Below are 17,429 nucleotides of genomic sequence, written 5' to 3'. Positions count from 1 at the left end.
ATCCCCATCAAGTAAATTACTGTGAAAATGATGATTGCTTCCATTACAAAATCAGTGGAAGTCAGTAGCAGTGTAAGTCTCCGATCAATCCAAAGCTGCTCTGGTGTTGGTGTGGGGCTTATCGACCATCGCAAAACAGTGGACAACAGTAGTTATCTTAGACCTCAATCAGTCTCAAGGCAACAAAAATACATATGTTGCTTTTTCTAAGGAATAATTTTTAGAGCAGTATTGTATACATAGCTACCTCAAAACGAATAATTTAGCTCAAAATAAATTAAGAAAGGATCAGGAATTTAACTCATCCAGGCCCGGGCCCACAGTGATGCCACATGTGCAGCCTGTACAGGGCCCACGATTTTGGAAGGCCCCAAAATATATATATATGTATATAGATATAGTTGTATATAAAGGAAAATCGGCTGGACGTGGGGTCGTGGGCGTGCGATCGATCTGGGCGTCGCTCGCTCGCTGGACCTGGGCGCCTGCCGCCTGGGCCAGTGGGCGCCCGCAGCCCCGCACAGAGCCTCGAGACCTGGGCCTGTGTTAGCTAGTACCTACAGCCGTACAGCGCTAGAGACCTGGGCCTGTGTTAGCTAGTAGTAGTAGCTACAGCCGTATAGCGCTAGCCGCTAGGATAGTAGTAGTACGATCGATCCAGGCACGACGCCGTGATCCAGCAATCGCTCGCCGCCTCGCCCCTGTCGCTCGCCAAAAGGAGATCGCTCTCGCTCGCCAAAACACGTGATCTCGAAACGTGAGGATTCTGAGGAACTGGTGCTCGCGGCTCGCCGTCTCGTGCTCGCAGTTTGCCGAGTCGCCGTCGCCAAAACGTTTTCCCATCAGCATCAGGCTTCGGTAAGAAAATAATATCTCGTCGTCAGGTACTCAGGTGCTCGTCGCCTTCGTCGTTCGCATCATCACTGATCAGTTCATCTGTTCATCAGATCGATCCCGCGATCCGATTCAGGCCGCCGCCGAGACTCGTCGTCTCGTCGGATCGATCCCAGGTCATCCGTGCAGGACCCAAAACTAAGTGAGTTAGACAGTTCGTCTAAGTGTCATCATGCTACTGTATAACTTCAATTTCATTTTATTCATCTTTTTAATATTGTATCAATAATATAGATTTGAGTCATCATGGGAAACATCAATCTGGTGCCTATAAGCGCAAGGAAAAAGCAGAAGAATAAATTTTAATTAATAAATCTTATAAAGGCGGCATGGACAAATTTGTTAGAAAAAAACCACCGCAAGTGTTATCCGGTAATCAGTCTGTTGATCCTTCTACCCTTGCACTTGCAATTGTTCCTTACAATGATGATAGAGATGGTCAGACAGAGACAGATAATATGGAGGTAGAGGAAGATCATATTGATGTTAACTTGAATAGTTCACCTCGTGAGGATGTTGATGATTCTTTTAAATTTGATATATTTGATTCAAGAAACTGGAATTCTCTTGATTCTAAACAAATTGATATCTTAGCACAAAAAGGTTTAAAAAGAGACAATTCAATTAAGAAAGGTCCTAAAGATAGATATCGTATAAGGTTTGCCGCATTATTCTATAATAGGGCCTCATTTTTTCGTTCCGCACAGGGCCCCGGATTTTACCGGCCCGGCCCTGAACTCATCACTCATCATATGAAGAAGACAAGATAAAAACAGAAAAAAAACATAAACACTGTCAGTAAATATTAACTTGGGTATTAGAGATAACAAACACATGAATAGGGGTGTTTATAAATGTGCTCCCTTTGTAAAGCTTGGGCTCAGTGTTCCCATGCCTCCAGCGAGATTTGTCATGGGCAGATAGTACGGCTGCCTCCACTGTTCCCACGTCGAGTGCAGTAATGGAGTGGGAGTTTGACGGTCCGATACTATGCTGGGTGATGGATCAGACCAGGGGTAGGTCAGCGGCGTGGCCGCCGACGCTCGTACCTGCCAGGCACTCCGATACAGTACCTTTGCTGACGCGTAGCCACCTTTAATCGTAGAGTCTCGTCATGACCTACGACCTGATGTGACTTAAGGTCCCCGGCCGGCTAGCCTGCTTGGGCATGGCCGCCTCGTTTCTAGCCGGCTGGCTTGGCCAAGGCGGTCAAGAAGAGGTAGCCGTCTCGTCCTCCAGCCGGTAGGTGCAGTCTAGCCGGCCAGAGGACTTGGGCCTTGGGGAATTATACTTGGTCATTCCTTTTGGGCAGGAGATGAAGGAGCAGGCTCGATGAGCCTACCCCGGGGTTATCCCCCGACACTTGGGCTCAGTGTATGGAGATGATGATGATTGCAGAGGAATTCGTGTCGACTGCACTTTTATCACTTTTGGTAAGGTTAAGTTCTTGTAACCATGAATGTGATTGTTTACCTGCAGTCCAGTGTCGCATATGGACCAAACTAGTTGACAGCAGCAGCCTCACCGTCAGCTCAAGGTGAGAAAAATTAAGCTGATTTCTTGCTGTCACACGCATTGTGATTTAATCGACGGCAATTCCAACGGTATAAAAATCATCCAAATAACTTTGAAGTTCAGCAGAAAACTACTGTACAAGCCAAGAATGCAACCTCCTGCCGTATGCGTTTCTGCAATTACGAGTGTGATTGACAAGCACTGCAAGGACGACGAGTCCTCTGCCTCATATGAACCACTATAAATAACTGGACAGCAGCAGCAACCTCGCTCTCAGGGCAAAAAAAAGTCCAGCATCTGTCATCCGAATTTCTACAGCAATAATTTCAGACATGTAAACGTCGAAACGACTTGTAGACCAAGAACAAATTGCTAATGCGTTAATTTCAGCCATATAAATAACATTCAAATGACTTGAAAGTCCAGGAAAAAAGAGAGCTAAAAAGCTAAGAATGTGACCTCCTGCGTATGGGTTCTTGCGATTACCAGTACCGCTGTAGACTCGCTGCCGTATGTGTCCCGCATCTTCGGCAGAGAATCATGAATGCGAGTGCAGACTTGCTCTGAAAATTCAGAGCCTGGAGCGAAAGGTGGGAGGGGAGGGTGCGCGCTGTCCTCTGGGAGCTCTATACGACGCCTTGTGCACCCGACTGCCAAGGAAACGCACAAAAGACTCAGACCTGGGCTGGCCCGGTAGCCATTTTACTGTAGCACCAGATCGATAATACAGTAAAAAAACACATGCGAGAAAATGCTTCTGTAGCTGCTGCATATTGTAAAAGACGAACCTTTTCAAAAATTACAACATTTTAAATTGAATATGTTTCTGAAAACATGATGATTTTTCAAATATGCGAACCTTTTTTCAAAAAACGTTGAACACTTTTTGGTTTGGGAAAAGATTACGTTTCACCGGCTGATCTGATTGATCCATCCGCCGCCTGCTCGTCCGTTAGATCTCGCCTCGATCACGAACCATTTCCCGAAACTGGCTCGTTGTTTCAGAAACTAAAGCGTTGATTCATGACGGGGGCTGAAGCTGGAGCACTCCAGGTTCCTCGTCGTGGCTACTCTGCTACCAGGGACGAGCTTGCCGGAGTCCGGCGAACCGCCACCGCCATCGGTCCTCGCCAGCTCGCCGGATCCCCACCTCACCGACGAGATCCAGCCCCTCGCCGGGTCCCCACCTCACCGGATCGCCAGATCCCCACCTCGCGCGGTGAACGAGGAGGTTTGCGGCGCGGACGCCGGCAAGCTTCCGCCGCCGGGAGCTTCTCTGCCTCGCTGGAGATGCGTCCCTGCTCGCACGCCCGACTCTCCGTTAAGCATGGATCCCGGCTGCAACATGACTTTTGTTGCAAAAATTCCTGAAACTCGACCGTTGTTGCAAAAAATTCTTTTGTAAAAATATTTATGTTACAGAAAGATGAAGAAAAATAATAATTCTGCAACAAGCAAATTGTTTCTGAAAGTCGACCGTTGTTTCAGGAATTAACGGATCCAAAGTTTATTTCTTGCAATAAATCGAAAGTTTTCGCAACTCGAGCGTCGTTTCAGAAAATAACTGCTGACCATGCGACGGGAATGTGCGGTGTTAGATCGGCATCCGACGGCTAGCTAGGTGACGAATAATTTTTAAAAATCATCCGGCGGACGCGTAGCGTTCCCCTTTTGATTTCTGGAACATTTTCCGAATTTTTTATTATATGTTGAAAATAGGAAACATTGTTTCGAAAGCGCGAACATTTTTCAGAAATACGAACATTTGCAAACATTTTTACAAATTCCGGAACATTTTTTCAAAAGCCGGAATACTTTTGAAATTCCGGAACATTTTTATGAAAAATACAAAACAATTTTTTCGTAACATTTTTCTGAAAATCCGAAACTATTTATAAATATTCGGAACATTTTTCAAATTCTGAAACATCTTCTAAAATGCCGGATTTTTTTTAAATTACGGAACATTTTCTTGAAAAATACGAAACATTTTTATAAAATTCTGGTACATTTTTTCAAATTCCAGAACATTTTTCTAAAATCCGGAACGTTTTTTTCAAAATTCTGGAACATTTTTTCAAATTCCAGAACATTTTTCGGAAAATACGAAACCTTTGTATAAAAATTCCGGAACATTGTTTGAAATTCTGAAACATTTATTCAAATTCTGGAACATTTTTTCAAATTATGAAACATTGTTTCAATTTATGGAACAATTTGTTAAATTTTGGAACATTTTTACAAATTCCGAAACATTTTTTCAAATTCTGGAACATTTTTTCAAATTCCAAAACATTTTTTGAAAATCCAGGACTTTTTTGAAACAGAAACAGAAAGAAAGAAATATAAAAGAATGAAGAAAAAAGAAACTGATTTTTTTATTATCCAGAACATTTTTTGAAACAAAAACAGAAAAGAAAAACAGAAAAAGAAAACTAAAAAAACAGGTTCAGTGAACATTATAGAAGTTTTCCAAAACCGGAAAAAACCGACTAAAAACCCTAGAAGATTCCCAAAACCGGAACCACCTAAACATGTTAACGGGCCGGCCCATGTAATCACTCCTGTGTTTGCCCTGTTCTGTGCGTTTGCCCGACAGTTTGACGCAAAGAGCATGAAATAGGATATTCCCTGTCCTCATTCCTAGTGCACGAGTCATGTTATAGAAGGTCCCGTTACATCGTCCGTGACACATTTTAGTTTGGTCAGTTTATAGCTTCTGCCTCACAAGATGCCCAAATTACAACACCACAACCATTGTGAGACCTCCTCCCCATCACCTTAAGCGTCAAGGATGGTATTCACCGCTCATGTGCATCCCCACTTGGACTAGCACATGCAAAGGAGGCGAGCGCTCTCTAAGGACACACTGTTTTCCCGGTTGGCTGCTCATGATTGACCAGTCCAGATAGGATTTTCCAAAAAGTAGCCAGACAATTTGTTTACAACAAGGTGATGGGTTCTAGGGAAAATCCTATATGCCGCTCACTGCGTCCAATTGTTGACGCTTCGCACAGGGTGATGGGTCCAAAACAGGAACACTTTGTGAAAACACGGGCATTTTCAAGACATCAGGACTTCTTTTTAAAAATGTGAACAATTAAAAAAATCAAGAATTTTTTCAATAAAAAATATGGACATTCATTAAAAAGAAAATAAAGAAACAAAAACGAATATAGAAAATAGAAAACCAAACAAAACCGGTAAAAACTGAACATGAACCATGTAGGAAGTTCTTAAACACGTGACTCGATTGAGGCTAAATAGGCTGATCCATCTCTCGGTTATTCACCTTATTAAAACGTCAAATAATATGGATCCTAGGGAGTAAATTTTTTTAAAAACGTAAAATGCTACTCCCTTAGATCCATAGAAATTTGAAATCAACGACAATTAATATGGATTATAGCAGTAGCATCTTTTGAAATTATAGGTAATTTATTTAAAATTTCAACATTTTTTTAAAATATAAACATTTAAAAAAACTCCCCCAAGGAACATTCTCTGAAAACACGACATTTTAAAAAATCAAGACTTATATATGAAAAGTTAACCGTTTAAAAAATCTAACATTTTGAAAAATTCAAGACATGTATATGAAAAGTGAACAGTTAAAAATCTAATATTTTCCCTAATTTCATAACATTTAAGAAAAAGGAAAGAGAAAAAGATAAAAACCAAAATATAAAGCAAAAAACCGAACATGAACCGTCTAGAAAGTTCCTAAAACCAGGATTCTGTAGAGCACGTAGCTGCTATGGCTCGATGCATCTCTCGGTCATTCACCTTCCTGAAATGAGGAATGTTTTGTTGCAGAATGCATCAAATAGGTTTCATCATTCTTTCGTCTTTCATCTGCTTTCGAATTTCCCTTTCGTCAGGGTTAGGTGGAGCACTACAGCCGAAGGCCATGCTCACATAGAGGGCCTATTTGGTGCACCGAGCAATTGGTGCTACTTGTGCACTGGACCCCACACAATTGATGCTCGCCATGATGGTGATAAGATAAAAAAAACTTTTATTTACTTTGTAGGGGCGCACAACCGCGATATGGTGCCACATAATTTGACCACGAGCATGACAAAAAACAGGAGACATATGAATCCAGGCGTGGATCGGAGGTTACGTTCCGAACGTACAACCCCCTACACGATTTGGGTCAGCCCGTTGGGCGCCATTTGTTACGTTCTTTATTTTCTATTATCCTCGTTTTTTGTTTTACCATTAAATTTATATATAATAATTTTATTTTGAGAAAATTTTAAAATATTCACAAAAACATTACAAAGCCATAAAATGTTCGTAACTTCAAAAGTATTGTTTATTATTTCAAAAACTATTCATGAATTTCACAGAATGTTCACAGAGTTCAAAACTTGTTCAATTTTTTAAAAATGGTCACAAATTCAAAACAATCATGGTTTTAAAAAAATGTTTGTTTCAAAACAAAATATAAATTAAAAAAATATGTTGACAAACTTCATAGAGTTTCTGAATATAAAAAATGTTCACAATTTAAGAAATGTGCAGGAATTTCAATAAAATCTGGAAGTTAGGAAGGTTGTTACCAAAGTTCAAAAAAAACTTGCCTATATTTAAAATGTTCCAAAATTAAATAATTGTTAACAATTAAAACATATCTTGAATTTTAAAAAATATTTAAGAATTTGAAAATTATTCTCTTATATTGACAAACGTGAATTTAAATTTGATTGCAAATTTTATAAATCATGCACAATTTTCAAAGAAATCACTAATTTTAAAAATTGTTTCAAGGAAGGATCTAGAAGTTTCCAAAACCAGTGGGAAAAAAGCAGAATGGGCCATCCCATGCAGAGGACAGGGCGTGTGTAGGTTATACGGTAGATTGCTTTTTTTTATTTACCACAATACAAACATAGATGTTCATACATATGTATATACACTCACCTTAACGAACGCACATGTTATTCTTATAAGCATCTTTGAAAGACTAAGCCGACACAATATATCAAGATCTACTAGAGAGACACTTATGGTTAGTTGGTTGATATCCAGATACCTTCATGGGAAATAAGAAACACCCAAAAACAGTTGATCAGTTTGTATTATTGCGTGTGCAAGTCTACCACAATGCCCAACCCTAGTTCTTATCGATACATCATTCTTATGGTGAAAACAACTCAATGGTTCGTGCGTGCAAACAAGGCCCGCCCGTTTTACACGGCTCGTCCCCCTTGCCTCTCCCCATACCTCAACACGTTTTGGTCCTCGACGATAGATGACCTCTCAAGTGGCTGCATCATTAAAAAGTGCTACGGCAATTCTTTGTACTTAGGAATTATCACACCTGTTGCATGCCACACCATGTGATCGATGCCGATCAAACAACAGAACGTGCGACTGATGTTGTTGATCGATGAAAGCGTTTTTCAAATAATTGGTGGTTGGATGGTTAGGAGAACAGAAATATTCATGTCCCGTGAGAGTTCAAGTTCTAGGCTTGAAGTTGGTGCTCGCATTATTTTTGAATTTATTTTTGGCTTCTGTCAGTGTTCATTCAGTGAAAGGAGACATCCCGTCGAGGCGAGACACATGTGATGACTTTGTAAAGTCTGAAGATGCTTTGTCGACTCAGTCTCTCGGAGATGCTCAAAGAAGTAGAGTATGCGTGCGTGCGTGCGTGTGTGCATGCATAACGACAAGTGTATGCTCATGTATGCAAGCGACTTCGATCGTATTGTGTTAAAAAAAATCAATTGCAAAGTAAAGACAGTGACGAATAAAAATCCCCTTTTGCAGGGGAGCCCAACTCTGCCCGTTTATAACCCTTGTGGCGGACAGTGATGAATATTGTGTTTAAAAAATATTTTTCGGACAGAAAGACGTATCCACATTTTTTGCAACTCGGACCCTTGTGGCTGCCGGCGAGCGATTCCCGCCCTAATTCTCCGGCGTCTAAGCGAGCTCCTCGTCTTTCCTTGGGCTCCGGCGAAGCGCCCCCATTCCTCTGCTCCGGTGAGTAATCCCCCTTGCTCTCACTTCGTTTTTAGTGACACGATTATTTTCAGGATCTGCGCATTAGAAAGAGCTTAGTTACAGAAGCGTCGATCCGCAGAACAAAGCTCCATGTGATTCCGATATGCTGCAAATATCTACTAGTACATGGTGATGACTGGTTATTCATGCATCAGCTGGCAGGTGCTAGCACAGGGGAGGGGAAAGATCGGAACATGTTCAGTCGACTGCTGATATTTGAAGGAACAGGGAAATAGATATTCTGTGATGTTCTCAGCACAATGGAAATGACAATCATGTTTCCTGAGGATCCCAGTGTGGAATAATGCACTGTAGGAAATATAAATCAGCGGAGCGTCACAACAAGGTAAGCAACAAACCACTGCATTTCTAACTGTTATTATACAGTCCAAATGAAGTTCTCATATGGTCTTGCAAATACCTGGTAGTAGTATTTTATTACATGGGGACGGACGATTATTCATACAATCAGGTGCTAATAAGTAATAGAGTGGAAAGAAGGAAATATAATGCACGCTAGTGCTACTGCTATGTATTGTTGTGCAACACATGGACTAAGTGCATGTCTTCAAATAATGGCAGCATTCTCTGTGCTTTTATGTTCTAGGATGATGATTTTCAGACGACACAAAGGGCTTAGGGGGAATCTGTAGGTTCTGCAACCTCCCAGTTAACATGTTTACCACCTTTGTCATTGATGGCCGATTCTTCGGGTTCCACTGGATACACCACAGGGCCACAATAGTCAGCTGCCTCATCTTTTCTTTTTCTTCTCCTGTCATTTCTGAAGTAAGCTCCCATTCATGTCCACTGATTACTCTCTCGTAGACCCATTCAGGGAGATATACCTCGTCCTGGTACTCAACACTTGGGTCTGAGTTCCTCCTTCCACTCACCATTTCTAGCACCAGCATGCCGAAACTGTACACGTCTGACTTGTAAGACACCCCTCCAAAGTTCCGAGAATATACCTCTGGTGCGATGTATCCCATTGTGCCTCTGGCTGCAGTCAAGGTAATGATGCTTTGGTCCCTTGCACACAGCTTTGCAAGGCCAAAGTCTGAGATCTTTGGATTGAAGTTGTAGTCCAGCAGGATGTTATGTGGCTTGATGTCAAAGTGGAGGATGCGCTGGTTGCAGCCTTGATGCAGGTATTCCATTCCTCTGGCAATGCCTAAAGCAATATCTAGCATTTTGTTGGGTGCTAGGAGCTGTCGAGAGATATTCGGAACTTGTGGGAATATGTATTTCTCCAGTGACTCGTTAGGCATGAATTCATAAATAAGGGCCCGTCTCATTCCTTCGGAGCAAAAGCCCAAGAGACGTACGATATTTGCATGGTGGATCAGTCCAATGGTTGCAACTTCATTGATGAAGTCCTCCCCCTCTCCTGTAGAGCTCTCTAGCATCTTGACTGCCACGGGTACTCCATTTGGTAGCTCGCCTTTGTACACACTTCCGAATCCACCCTGACCGAGTTTATCCTTGAACCTTCTTGCTATCTTCTTAACATCACGGAAGGTGTATCTTGTAGGTTTCGATGTGCCATATGCCTTGAGAAACATTTCAACCTTCATATTTATCTCTTCATTGTACCTTGACTTCAAGGAGAAATATATCACAATGGCCACCATCGATGAAAAAACTACAAATGCAGCTACAGATGAGGCTGCTGATTAGAAAAAATAAAGGAAATTAGCTAATTGCATTCAGATAAGAGGCCATGCATTCCCGACTCTTATTGTAATGGGAAAACACAAAGGAGTTATAGTGGTAAGCAACAAGAATTTCATTTAGAATGAGCAAAAGGAAAAGAGTTGCAACATTACCCGCAATTGGGACGACATGGGTACCTGCATTTGCATGTAGGAAGAATATCATTAGTTTTTTCCATGATTTAATTTGAATGTAGATGAAAACAGAAGACTACTTCATTACTTCTACAAAGTATGTTTGGAACAACTAATTCCTGATTCGTTGGTGCGTGTCTATTGGACCTTAGACATATGGTGTAATATCGATTAATTATTCTTTGTTATGTTATAGTTGTACACTTATTTATTCATATTCAGATATCAAATACTAAAGCAATATGAAAAATGATCAATTAAGGTTCATCTCTTACTTTTTATGTGCCGAGAATTTTACAAATTAGTACCACCATAGGTTTTCCCATATAATTTGGCACTTGCATCTCTTAACGGATGTTTTTTGGTGGGAACTTTCAAGGATGTGAACCTACAGACTGTATGTGCTTGAACAACTTAACCATTTCTATGATTTGCATCACATTTTTGTTTGTTAAATAATTGAACTATCGGTGAAAATCCTATTGGAAGATTTAAAACAGTTAACACCGGAATATAAGAGATTGAATTGTTGTTCCAAAATAAATTGACACACCAAGGGAAAGAAAGAATACCATGGGGCTGGCAGAATGCTTGACGGCTTCGTGAACTGAATCCACAGTGTCGACCTTCACGTTCACACTGTTGGCAGACATCGGTAAGGTTACTGAGGTACCAAGTGAATGTTGTTTCACCAAAACTGATGACTGCACTCGCTTTTTTGTTGAAGGCAAGATCGTCTTGTAAGTTTGGGCCATGTATATCATAGCTGTAGGGTACTGGAATGCCTCTAGAAACAGCCTCACAGTCTCGTGGTAGATCATATATGTATGCATAAGCTGACGCCGCCAAATACCAGAATTGGGTTGCGTTGTTACTGAGACAAGCAGCTGGGCCAGCTATGCTGTATGGATCTGCAGGTATGAATCCGCTTGAACAACGTACCAGGGTCGTTCGTGATGGAGGTAGTTTGTACACATCAGTTGCTAAATTTGTTGAGATGAGCCTCTGAAGTGGGCACTGCATCGCAGGTTCCGCAAGCGGGGCGACGTTGATGACACGGTGTCTGTAGTAGATCTCGGTCACTTTGCAGGAGCCAAGAACAGGGTGATCCAGGATTATGTCATCCCGGGAGCATGATAACTGCATGCCAGGTGCGCCACATGATGATAGCCCGAACGGGAACCGGATCTCAGGGCCATGTTTGCTGCACCTGTGAGGTGAACATTGTTTGGAGAAACCTTCATCATCCGATGCTGCGCCCACATAGGTTTGATGGGTTAGAAGAGATAGCAGCAGCGGTGTCAGAAGAAATTTAAGCAAATCCATGGGATGTATTGGGTATGAAGATGGAAGAAGAGAAAGCCAGGAGTATTAAAAATCGCAGTTTTCTTTAACCTCTGGTGAGGATGGGGGTGGCGCTTGTCTTGAAAGTAATGTGCCTGGCCAGGAATTCCAGCTGTCACCAAAACCTCTGTCATAGGTGTTGTATGGCTCAGAAATTAAGTTCCGTGGTTCTATTACTGTTTTGGACCATTTATGCCATTTCACCACACATATATCCTCTAGTGCTCCAATAAAATTCCAATCCTCTAAGGACATGGTAAAGCATAAAAAATATGTGCATCCATTTAGCTTTATAATTATCATTTCGGTTCGGACCACCAGTTGTTTCTTGTTAGTTTCCATGTAGTACTTCCCTTCCTTCCTATTGCATTATACCATTTAATTCCTGATAGGTCGTTTTCCATTGCTACATCTCCATGATGAACCTGTCTTAATACTGCCAAGAAGATCTTCAAGGCTATTTACAAGTTGGCCATAAAAAAGAAAGAGTTAACTGGATATTTGAGTTATGCAACAAAAAACAAGAGGAGGAGAGGAGAAGAGTACACGGTACTGTGAGTGGCGAATACTACTGTTGTTGTTACTAGAGCCAGAACCAATTTTCCATGGGCCCCATTGCTTTGATGATTAAGATGCTCCATCACTAGTGGGGACGGGCCTTTAGCCCCGGCCCGTAAGGGGTTTTAGTCCCGGTTCACCAACCGGGACTAAAGGGGCGGGACTAAAGGCCTAACCTTTCGTCCCGGCCCTCTTACAAGCCGGGACTAAAGGTGCTCCACATGGGCGCCTCGTAGCGCCCCAGGGGCAGGCCCTTTAGTCCCGGTTCGTTACACGGACCGGGACTAAAGATTTTCAGATTTTCAGATTTTGCTGGTTTTTGGGTTTTTTTAATGAAATTATTTTTGCGTTTTAGGGTTTTAGGGTTTAGGTGGTCGGGAGATTAACGTCATGCCTCGTTTGGTGTTCGGGAATTAGTTTTCATATAATTTAAATAGAAATAATTATGCATATATATATATATATATATATATATATATATATATATATATATATATATATATATATATAAGATTAACTTATCTTACAAGCGAGCATATATATACAATTATATGGAGATCTGAATTATCGGGACTAGAGCCTGTCTATTCGATTACATGGACGAACATTAGTAATGGCCCTTAGCTACACTAAATCGTCCTTTGAGCTCTATAACTTCCGTCCTCAGAAATCCCGCAAGCTCCTCTGCAACAGCAATCGCGCGTTGCTCTGGTAGGACCTTCGTCCTCATGGCCGTGTGCTATATAAGAAGAGAAGATGAATATGAATATCAATCATGATAACAAAGAATGACGGGTAAAAATAGAGGTGTGAATGTTCATTGCTTACGTCGAATCTGTGATCCTTGAGCTCAGAGGTAAACGTGCGAATGGTCTCGCAAACATAGTATCCGCATAGATGCGTTCCCCGTGGCTGCTGGTCACACTTTACGAGAATAGAATATATATAATCAAAATAATAATCTAGCATCATAAATGTATTGAAAATTAATAGAAGTATATCATAATACTACTTACCTGAGCCGCTCTAAAGGTCAGCTTCTCAGGAAAGTTACCGGGAGTCACGCACTTGAACCGCTTCCATACCCTGCCCGACAAGGATAATGATTTGCTAAGTTTTCATTAATTGATATATCAGAAAATCATCGAAAGAGACCGATAGAGCGCAAGAATGATTAAAATTACCCTTGGAGCATGTCCTGCAGGCTTTGGAACTGTTCCAAGGGTCTCGATAATGGGTCGAAGGCATCAACTCTTCCCTTATCAATTTGAATGTCCAACAGAATCCAATGGAAGCTGCACATGTATATATATATATATGTGTCAGTAACTTATCAATTACACTTATAAGTGAATGGACACAACAGAGTAAAGACCCTCACCTGAAGTTGTATGGAAACAGTATGTGGTCACAGAAATTTTGATCTATTAGAAACCTTAGAAGGTTTTCCTCCGTCTCCTTGGGTTTATCAGTTAGCGTCGCTATATGTATTTTATCTGGGTCAATAAACCCAATATTTAGGATGGTCTTACTTTTACAATCCAGAATCTCCATTCTGCATAATAGAATACAAGTTATATATAGACAATGAATTGAAATAACTAAACAAGTTATATGTAGACAACGAATTGAAAAACTTACACACAATAGCAACTCATAAGCGATTTGTCGAGGGCGTCGCCATTGTACATCTGGAAGAGTTCATCAAAGTTGATATGGATTTCTTCGGAGCGGCCGTAGTACTCCCGTGGGACACTCAGCACGATCATCGTTCTCCCATTCTTTGATTCACTTAAGTACCATTTATGCAAGTAACGCATATTTGTTGGGAGATTATCTTTGCTGACCAAAGGCTCTCCCATGACAAACTATGGCTTAGGGGCTACCACAGCCTTGGGTATCCTGTCGTCTTGGGAAGCCAGCAAATCTTCAACTGAGATACCACATTCAGCCGCCAACTCCTTTGCTCTTTCAAAAGCTTGCCCCTGCACCGGAGGGGGAACATTCTCGGTTAACACCTTGAGGGGTGGGATCGACTGTTTGGCCTGTTGTCCAAGCTGAGGAACGTCTGATTTTTTCTTGCTTGTAGTTGAACTTGATTTGCTCCCACTTGCACTTGCACGTGAGCTGCTCTTTTTCACTTCCTTCTGCAATGTGCGTGTATAGTCATCAGGCTTATAGTGTAAGTCATACTGTGATGGAAGGGTTATGAAGTCTTTTGCCCATGCTATTTGTTTCTCGGTGTATTCCGGGCGGGGCTCGGGTTCCTTCTTTTTCATCTGCGCATCATGTTGTTCCTTTGCTATCCTGGCGTTTTCCTCGGGGGTACGATCATAAGGTTTGATAGGAAGATTAGCATGAGGTACCTTTGGGAGTGGCGACAGTTTGCGCTTTGGGGAGCTCCGTCGCTTAAAAATCATCGACGGAGCGTTCTTGCTGGCACACTTCCGCTTAGTATCCTGTGCGGGCGGCGGCGGAGACGGACGACCCAAGTCCGGCGGCGGTGATCGAGATGGACTCGTGTTGTGCTGGCCGACGTCATGTGGAGGGCTTGGAGGTAATGGAGGTGTAGGTGACCTGCGACGACTCGGAGGCGGTGTTGTCCTTGGGGTCGAGCCTGGAAGCTTGATGTAGTTCTTGTGCATCGTCGGGCGGGGCCTCAGATTCAGCCACGCCGCTTTTCCCTTAGATGGGGCGCTGGTAATATCAAGTGCAGGATCTTCCTGGCGCGGTACTCCTCTAAGCTCATCAATCTGCTTTTGTTGCTCGTTAATCCTGGCAAGCAACTGGTTGAACTTGTCATTCTCCTCATCCTGCTGCCGCTTCTTTGCTCTCTCTCGGCTTCTGTAAGTGTCTTGGTCTCTGGCAAACCCAAGCCACCACGGGTAAGAAGGACCGAAGTCTCGCGTTCGTCCTCCATGTTCGTCATTGCCGAGGACCAGTGTGAGCAAATATTTATCTCTATCTGCAGTGAACTTTCTTTTTCCCTCCTTAATTTCTTTCACTATCCTTTTCCAATTCTCCCTGGGTATCCTAAGACCGTCATTGCAGATGAGCTCCCCTGTTTTTTCGTCGTACGACCCACCATGCGCAAGGAATCAATTTCTTGCTCTTAATTCCCACTCATCACGGAGTGGTTCAGGTAAGATGCCTTTATCTAGCAGATCTTGCTCTTTCTTATCCCACTTTGGGATGGCAGTCTCATAGCCCCCTGGCCCCAGCTTGTGGTGATATTTCTTCTTGTCGGCATTTATCTTGTTCTTTTCTGATAATGTCTGGGCATCTTCTGACTCCTTGTACTCTTGAAATGCCTTCCAGTGATTCGCCTGCTTGGCTAGATACCCCTCGAATACTGGCACTTTCTTTGTCTTCAGATAGTTTTCCATAGCTTCTTCTTCCAGCTACGGAACAGTTCGGCCATCTTCTTCAGAGTCCATTGCTTGACTTTGGCCCTCAGTTTGTCTGCGGCGTCTTCATTCTCACATTCTGGCAGGTTGAAATGTGACATGAGATCATTCCAAAGATTATCTTTGTACCTTTCGGCGACATAGTCACTATCGGCTGCCCTTTTGCGCTTGTTCCACTCCCGAACGCTGATCGGGACGTGATCCCTAACGAGAACTCCGCATTGCTTCTTGAATGTGTCAGCAACATTCTTAGGAAGCTTGGGTTCGCCCGTAGGAAATATCACCTCAAAGGTGTAATGCGTCCGTGCATCCAACTTTCTAGTCGGGCCTCGTTTCGTAGTTTTGCTCGATGTGGAGGCCTAAGAGGGAGAAACATTCATCAAATGAATGTATATGTATACAATATAGAGCTATCTCCAATATTTTTCACATATTACAAGTGATTGTCGAACTTCATATGTATCCCTCGCCGGACTTTATTATTTCTTCACCGGCTTCTCCATCAGTGGAGCTATCACCTTCTCCGTCATTGGACCTATCTCCTGCCCCATCGGCTTCATCTTCGTGTCGCTCGACCTCCATTCCAACGTCCTGCTTTAGATATGACGACGGAGATTCAGCTGGTTCAACGTCGGGGCCGTCTTTGATTATATCTTCGAGAAGTTCTTCCTCTTCGAGGTTTTTGATATGTGGATCCATAGTTCTGCAAAAAACGGATTCTCTTAACCTTTGTACCAAAAAAGAATTATTCTATCAGGAACTCCGTTCGAAAACAACTTAAGTCCCGGGTCGTGGCTCCACCCGGGACTCCTAGATTTTTGCATAGTATTCAAAGTAGGAGTACTTTTCCAATTTGAGCATTCAATAAGCAAAACCAAATCGTAAAATAAAGTAGTATTCAAATTAGCATGCATTCAATTATAAGCTAATACATCATCACTTTTGTCCGTACACCGTCGAATATTATCACTAATACTCCTCGAATACTATCATACATATAGCATCACTGATACATCTAGAACCGTAGCGCCCGACGTGTATCGGCGCGGGCGGTGGACACCCAAAGAGAAGGAACCATCACAGGATCATAGCTCCAGTGAGATCCCCGAAGAACCTGCCAGGTATGCTCGAACCTGCCCTCCAATGCAACCATGTAGCGACGGACGTGCTCATCCTCCTCGCTGACACGGTGACGTACCACCTCCGCGGTGTCCGGAAGCCTCGGCACCCTCACTGGCCCACGCGACCGCCACCAAACAAGGATCGTGTCAACGACGGGCTGGCTCCTCACCAACCTACGCCCCCCGGAAGGTAGCACCTTCCAATACCAGCCGGGCGGAGCCCAGTCCCAGACAGGGCCCCTCTGATCAAGCAGGTGTCCTCCGCCGAGTCGACGACGAGGATGCGGGATGCATCGTAAAATGAACTAAAAAAATAAACTAGTTCTATTAATTTTCTTGCTAAAAATAAACTATTAACACTTAAGCATATACAATAGCAAAATTAAACTATTAACACTTAAGCATATACAATAGCAAAATTAAGCAATAATCTAAGAAACACTATTAACACTTAAGCATATACACTATACAATAGCAAAATTAAGCATATACACTATACAATAGCAAAACTAAATGACACTATACAATATGTCTCCTCTTCTTCTACTTCTTCTTCTACTTCTACTTCTCCTCTTCTTGTAGTACTTCTCCTCTTCTCTTCTTCTACTTCTCCTCTCCTCCTCTTCTAATTTTTTCTCTTCTTCTACTTCTCCTCTTCTTCTATTTTTCCTCTTCTTCTCCTCTCCTCCTCTTCTTATTCTCCTTTTTCTTCTTTTCTTCTC

General features: G+C 42.4%; 1 protein-coding gene across 1 annotated transcript; it reads right to left on the bottom strand.

Annotated features, from left to right (window-relative positions):
- Window positions 1-8,956: 8,956 nt before the first annotated feature.
- Window positions 8,957-11,423, bottom strand: LOC123417900 (rust resistance kinase Lr10-like). The gene is made up of 4 exons (XM_045106932.1): window positions 11,220-11,423; window positions 10,850-11,113; window positions 10,257-10,280; window positions 8,957-10,028 (listed from the first exon to the last, which is right to left on the bottom strand). Exons 1-4 carry the CDS (start codon window positions 11,421-11,423, stop codon window positions 9,024-9,026), a joined length of 1,497 nt encoding a protein of 498 aa, XP_044962867.1. The 3' UTR covers window positions 8,957-9,023.
- Window positions 11,424-17,429: the final 6,006 nt, after the last annotated feature.

The sequence above is a fragment of the Hordeum vulgare genome, unplaced genomic scaffold (assembly GCF_904849725.1).
Source record: "Hordeum vulgare subsp. vulgare unplaced genomic scaffold, MorexV3_pseudomolecules_assembly, whole genome shotgun sequence".
Classification (NCBI taxonomy): Eukaryota; Viridiplantae; Streptophyta; class Magnoliopsida; order Poales; family Poaceae; genus Hordeum; species Hordeum vulgare.
This window is presented reverse-complemented; position numbering and strand designations above follow the sequence as displayed.

Excerpts from the sequence above, each read along its gene's own strand:
- LOC123417900 (XM_045106932.1), bottom strand. The coding sequence starts at position 11,423 with ATGCAGTTATCATGCTCCCGGGATGACATAATCCTGGATCACCCTGTT. Across the intron at positions 11,114-11,219 it reads CTCCATCACGAACGACCCTG|CTTATGCATACATATATGAT; the intron begins GTACGTTGTTCA and ends TGGCGGCGTCAG. Across the intron at positions 10,029-10,256 it reads CCATGTCGTCCCAATTGCGG|TCAAGGTACAATGAAGAGAT; the intron begins GTAATGTTGCAA and ends TTCTCCTTGAAG.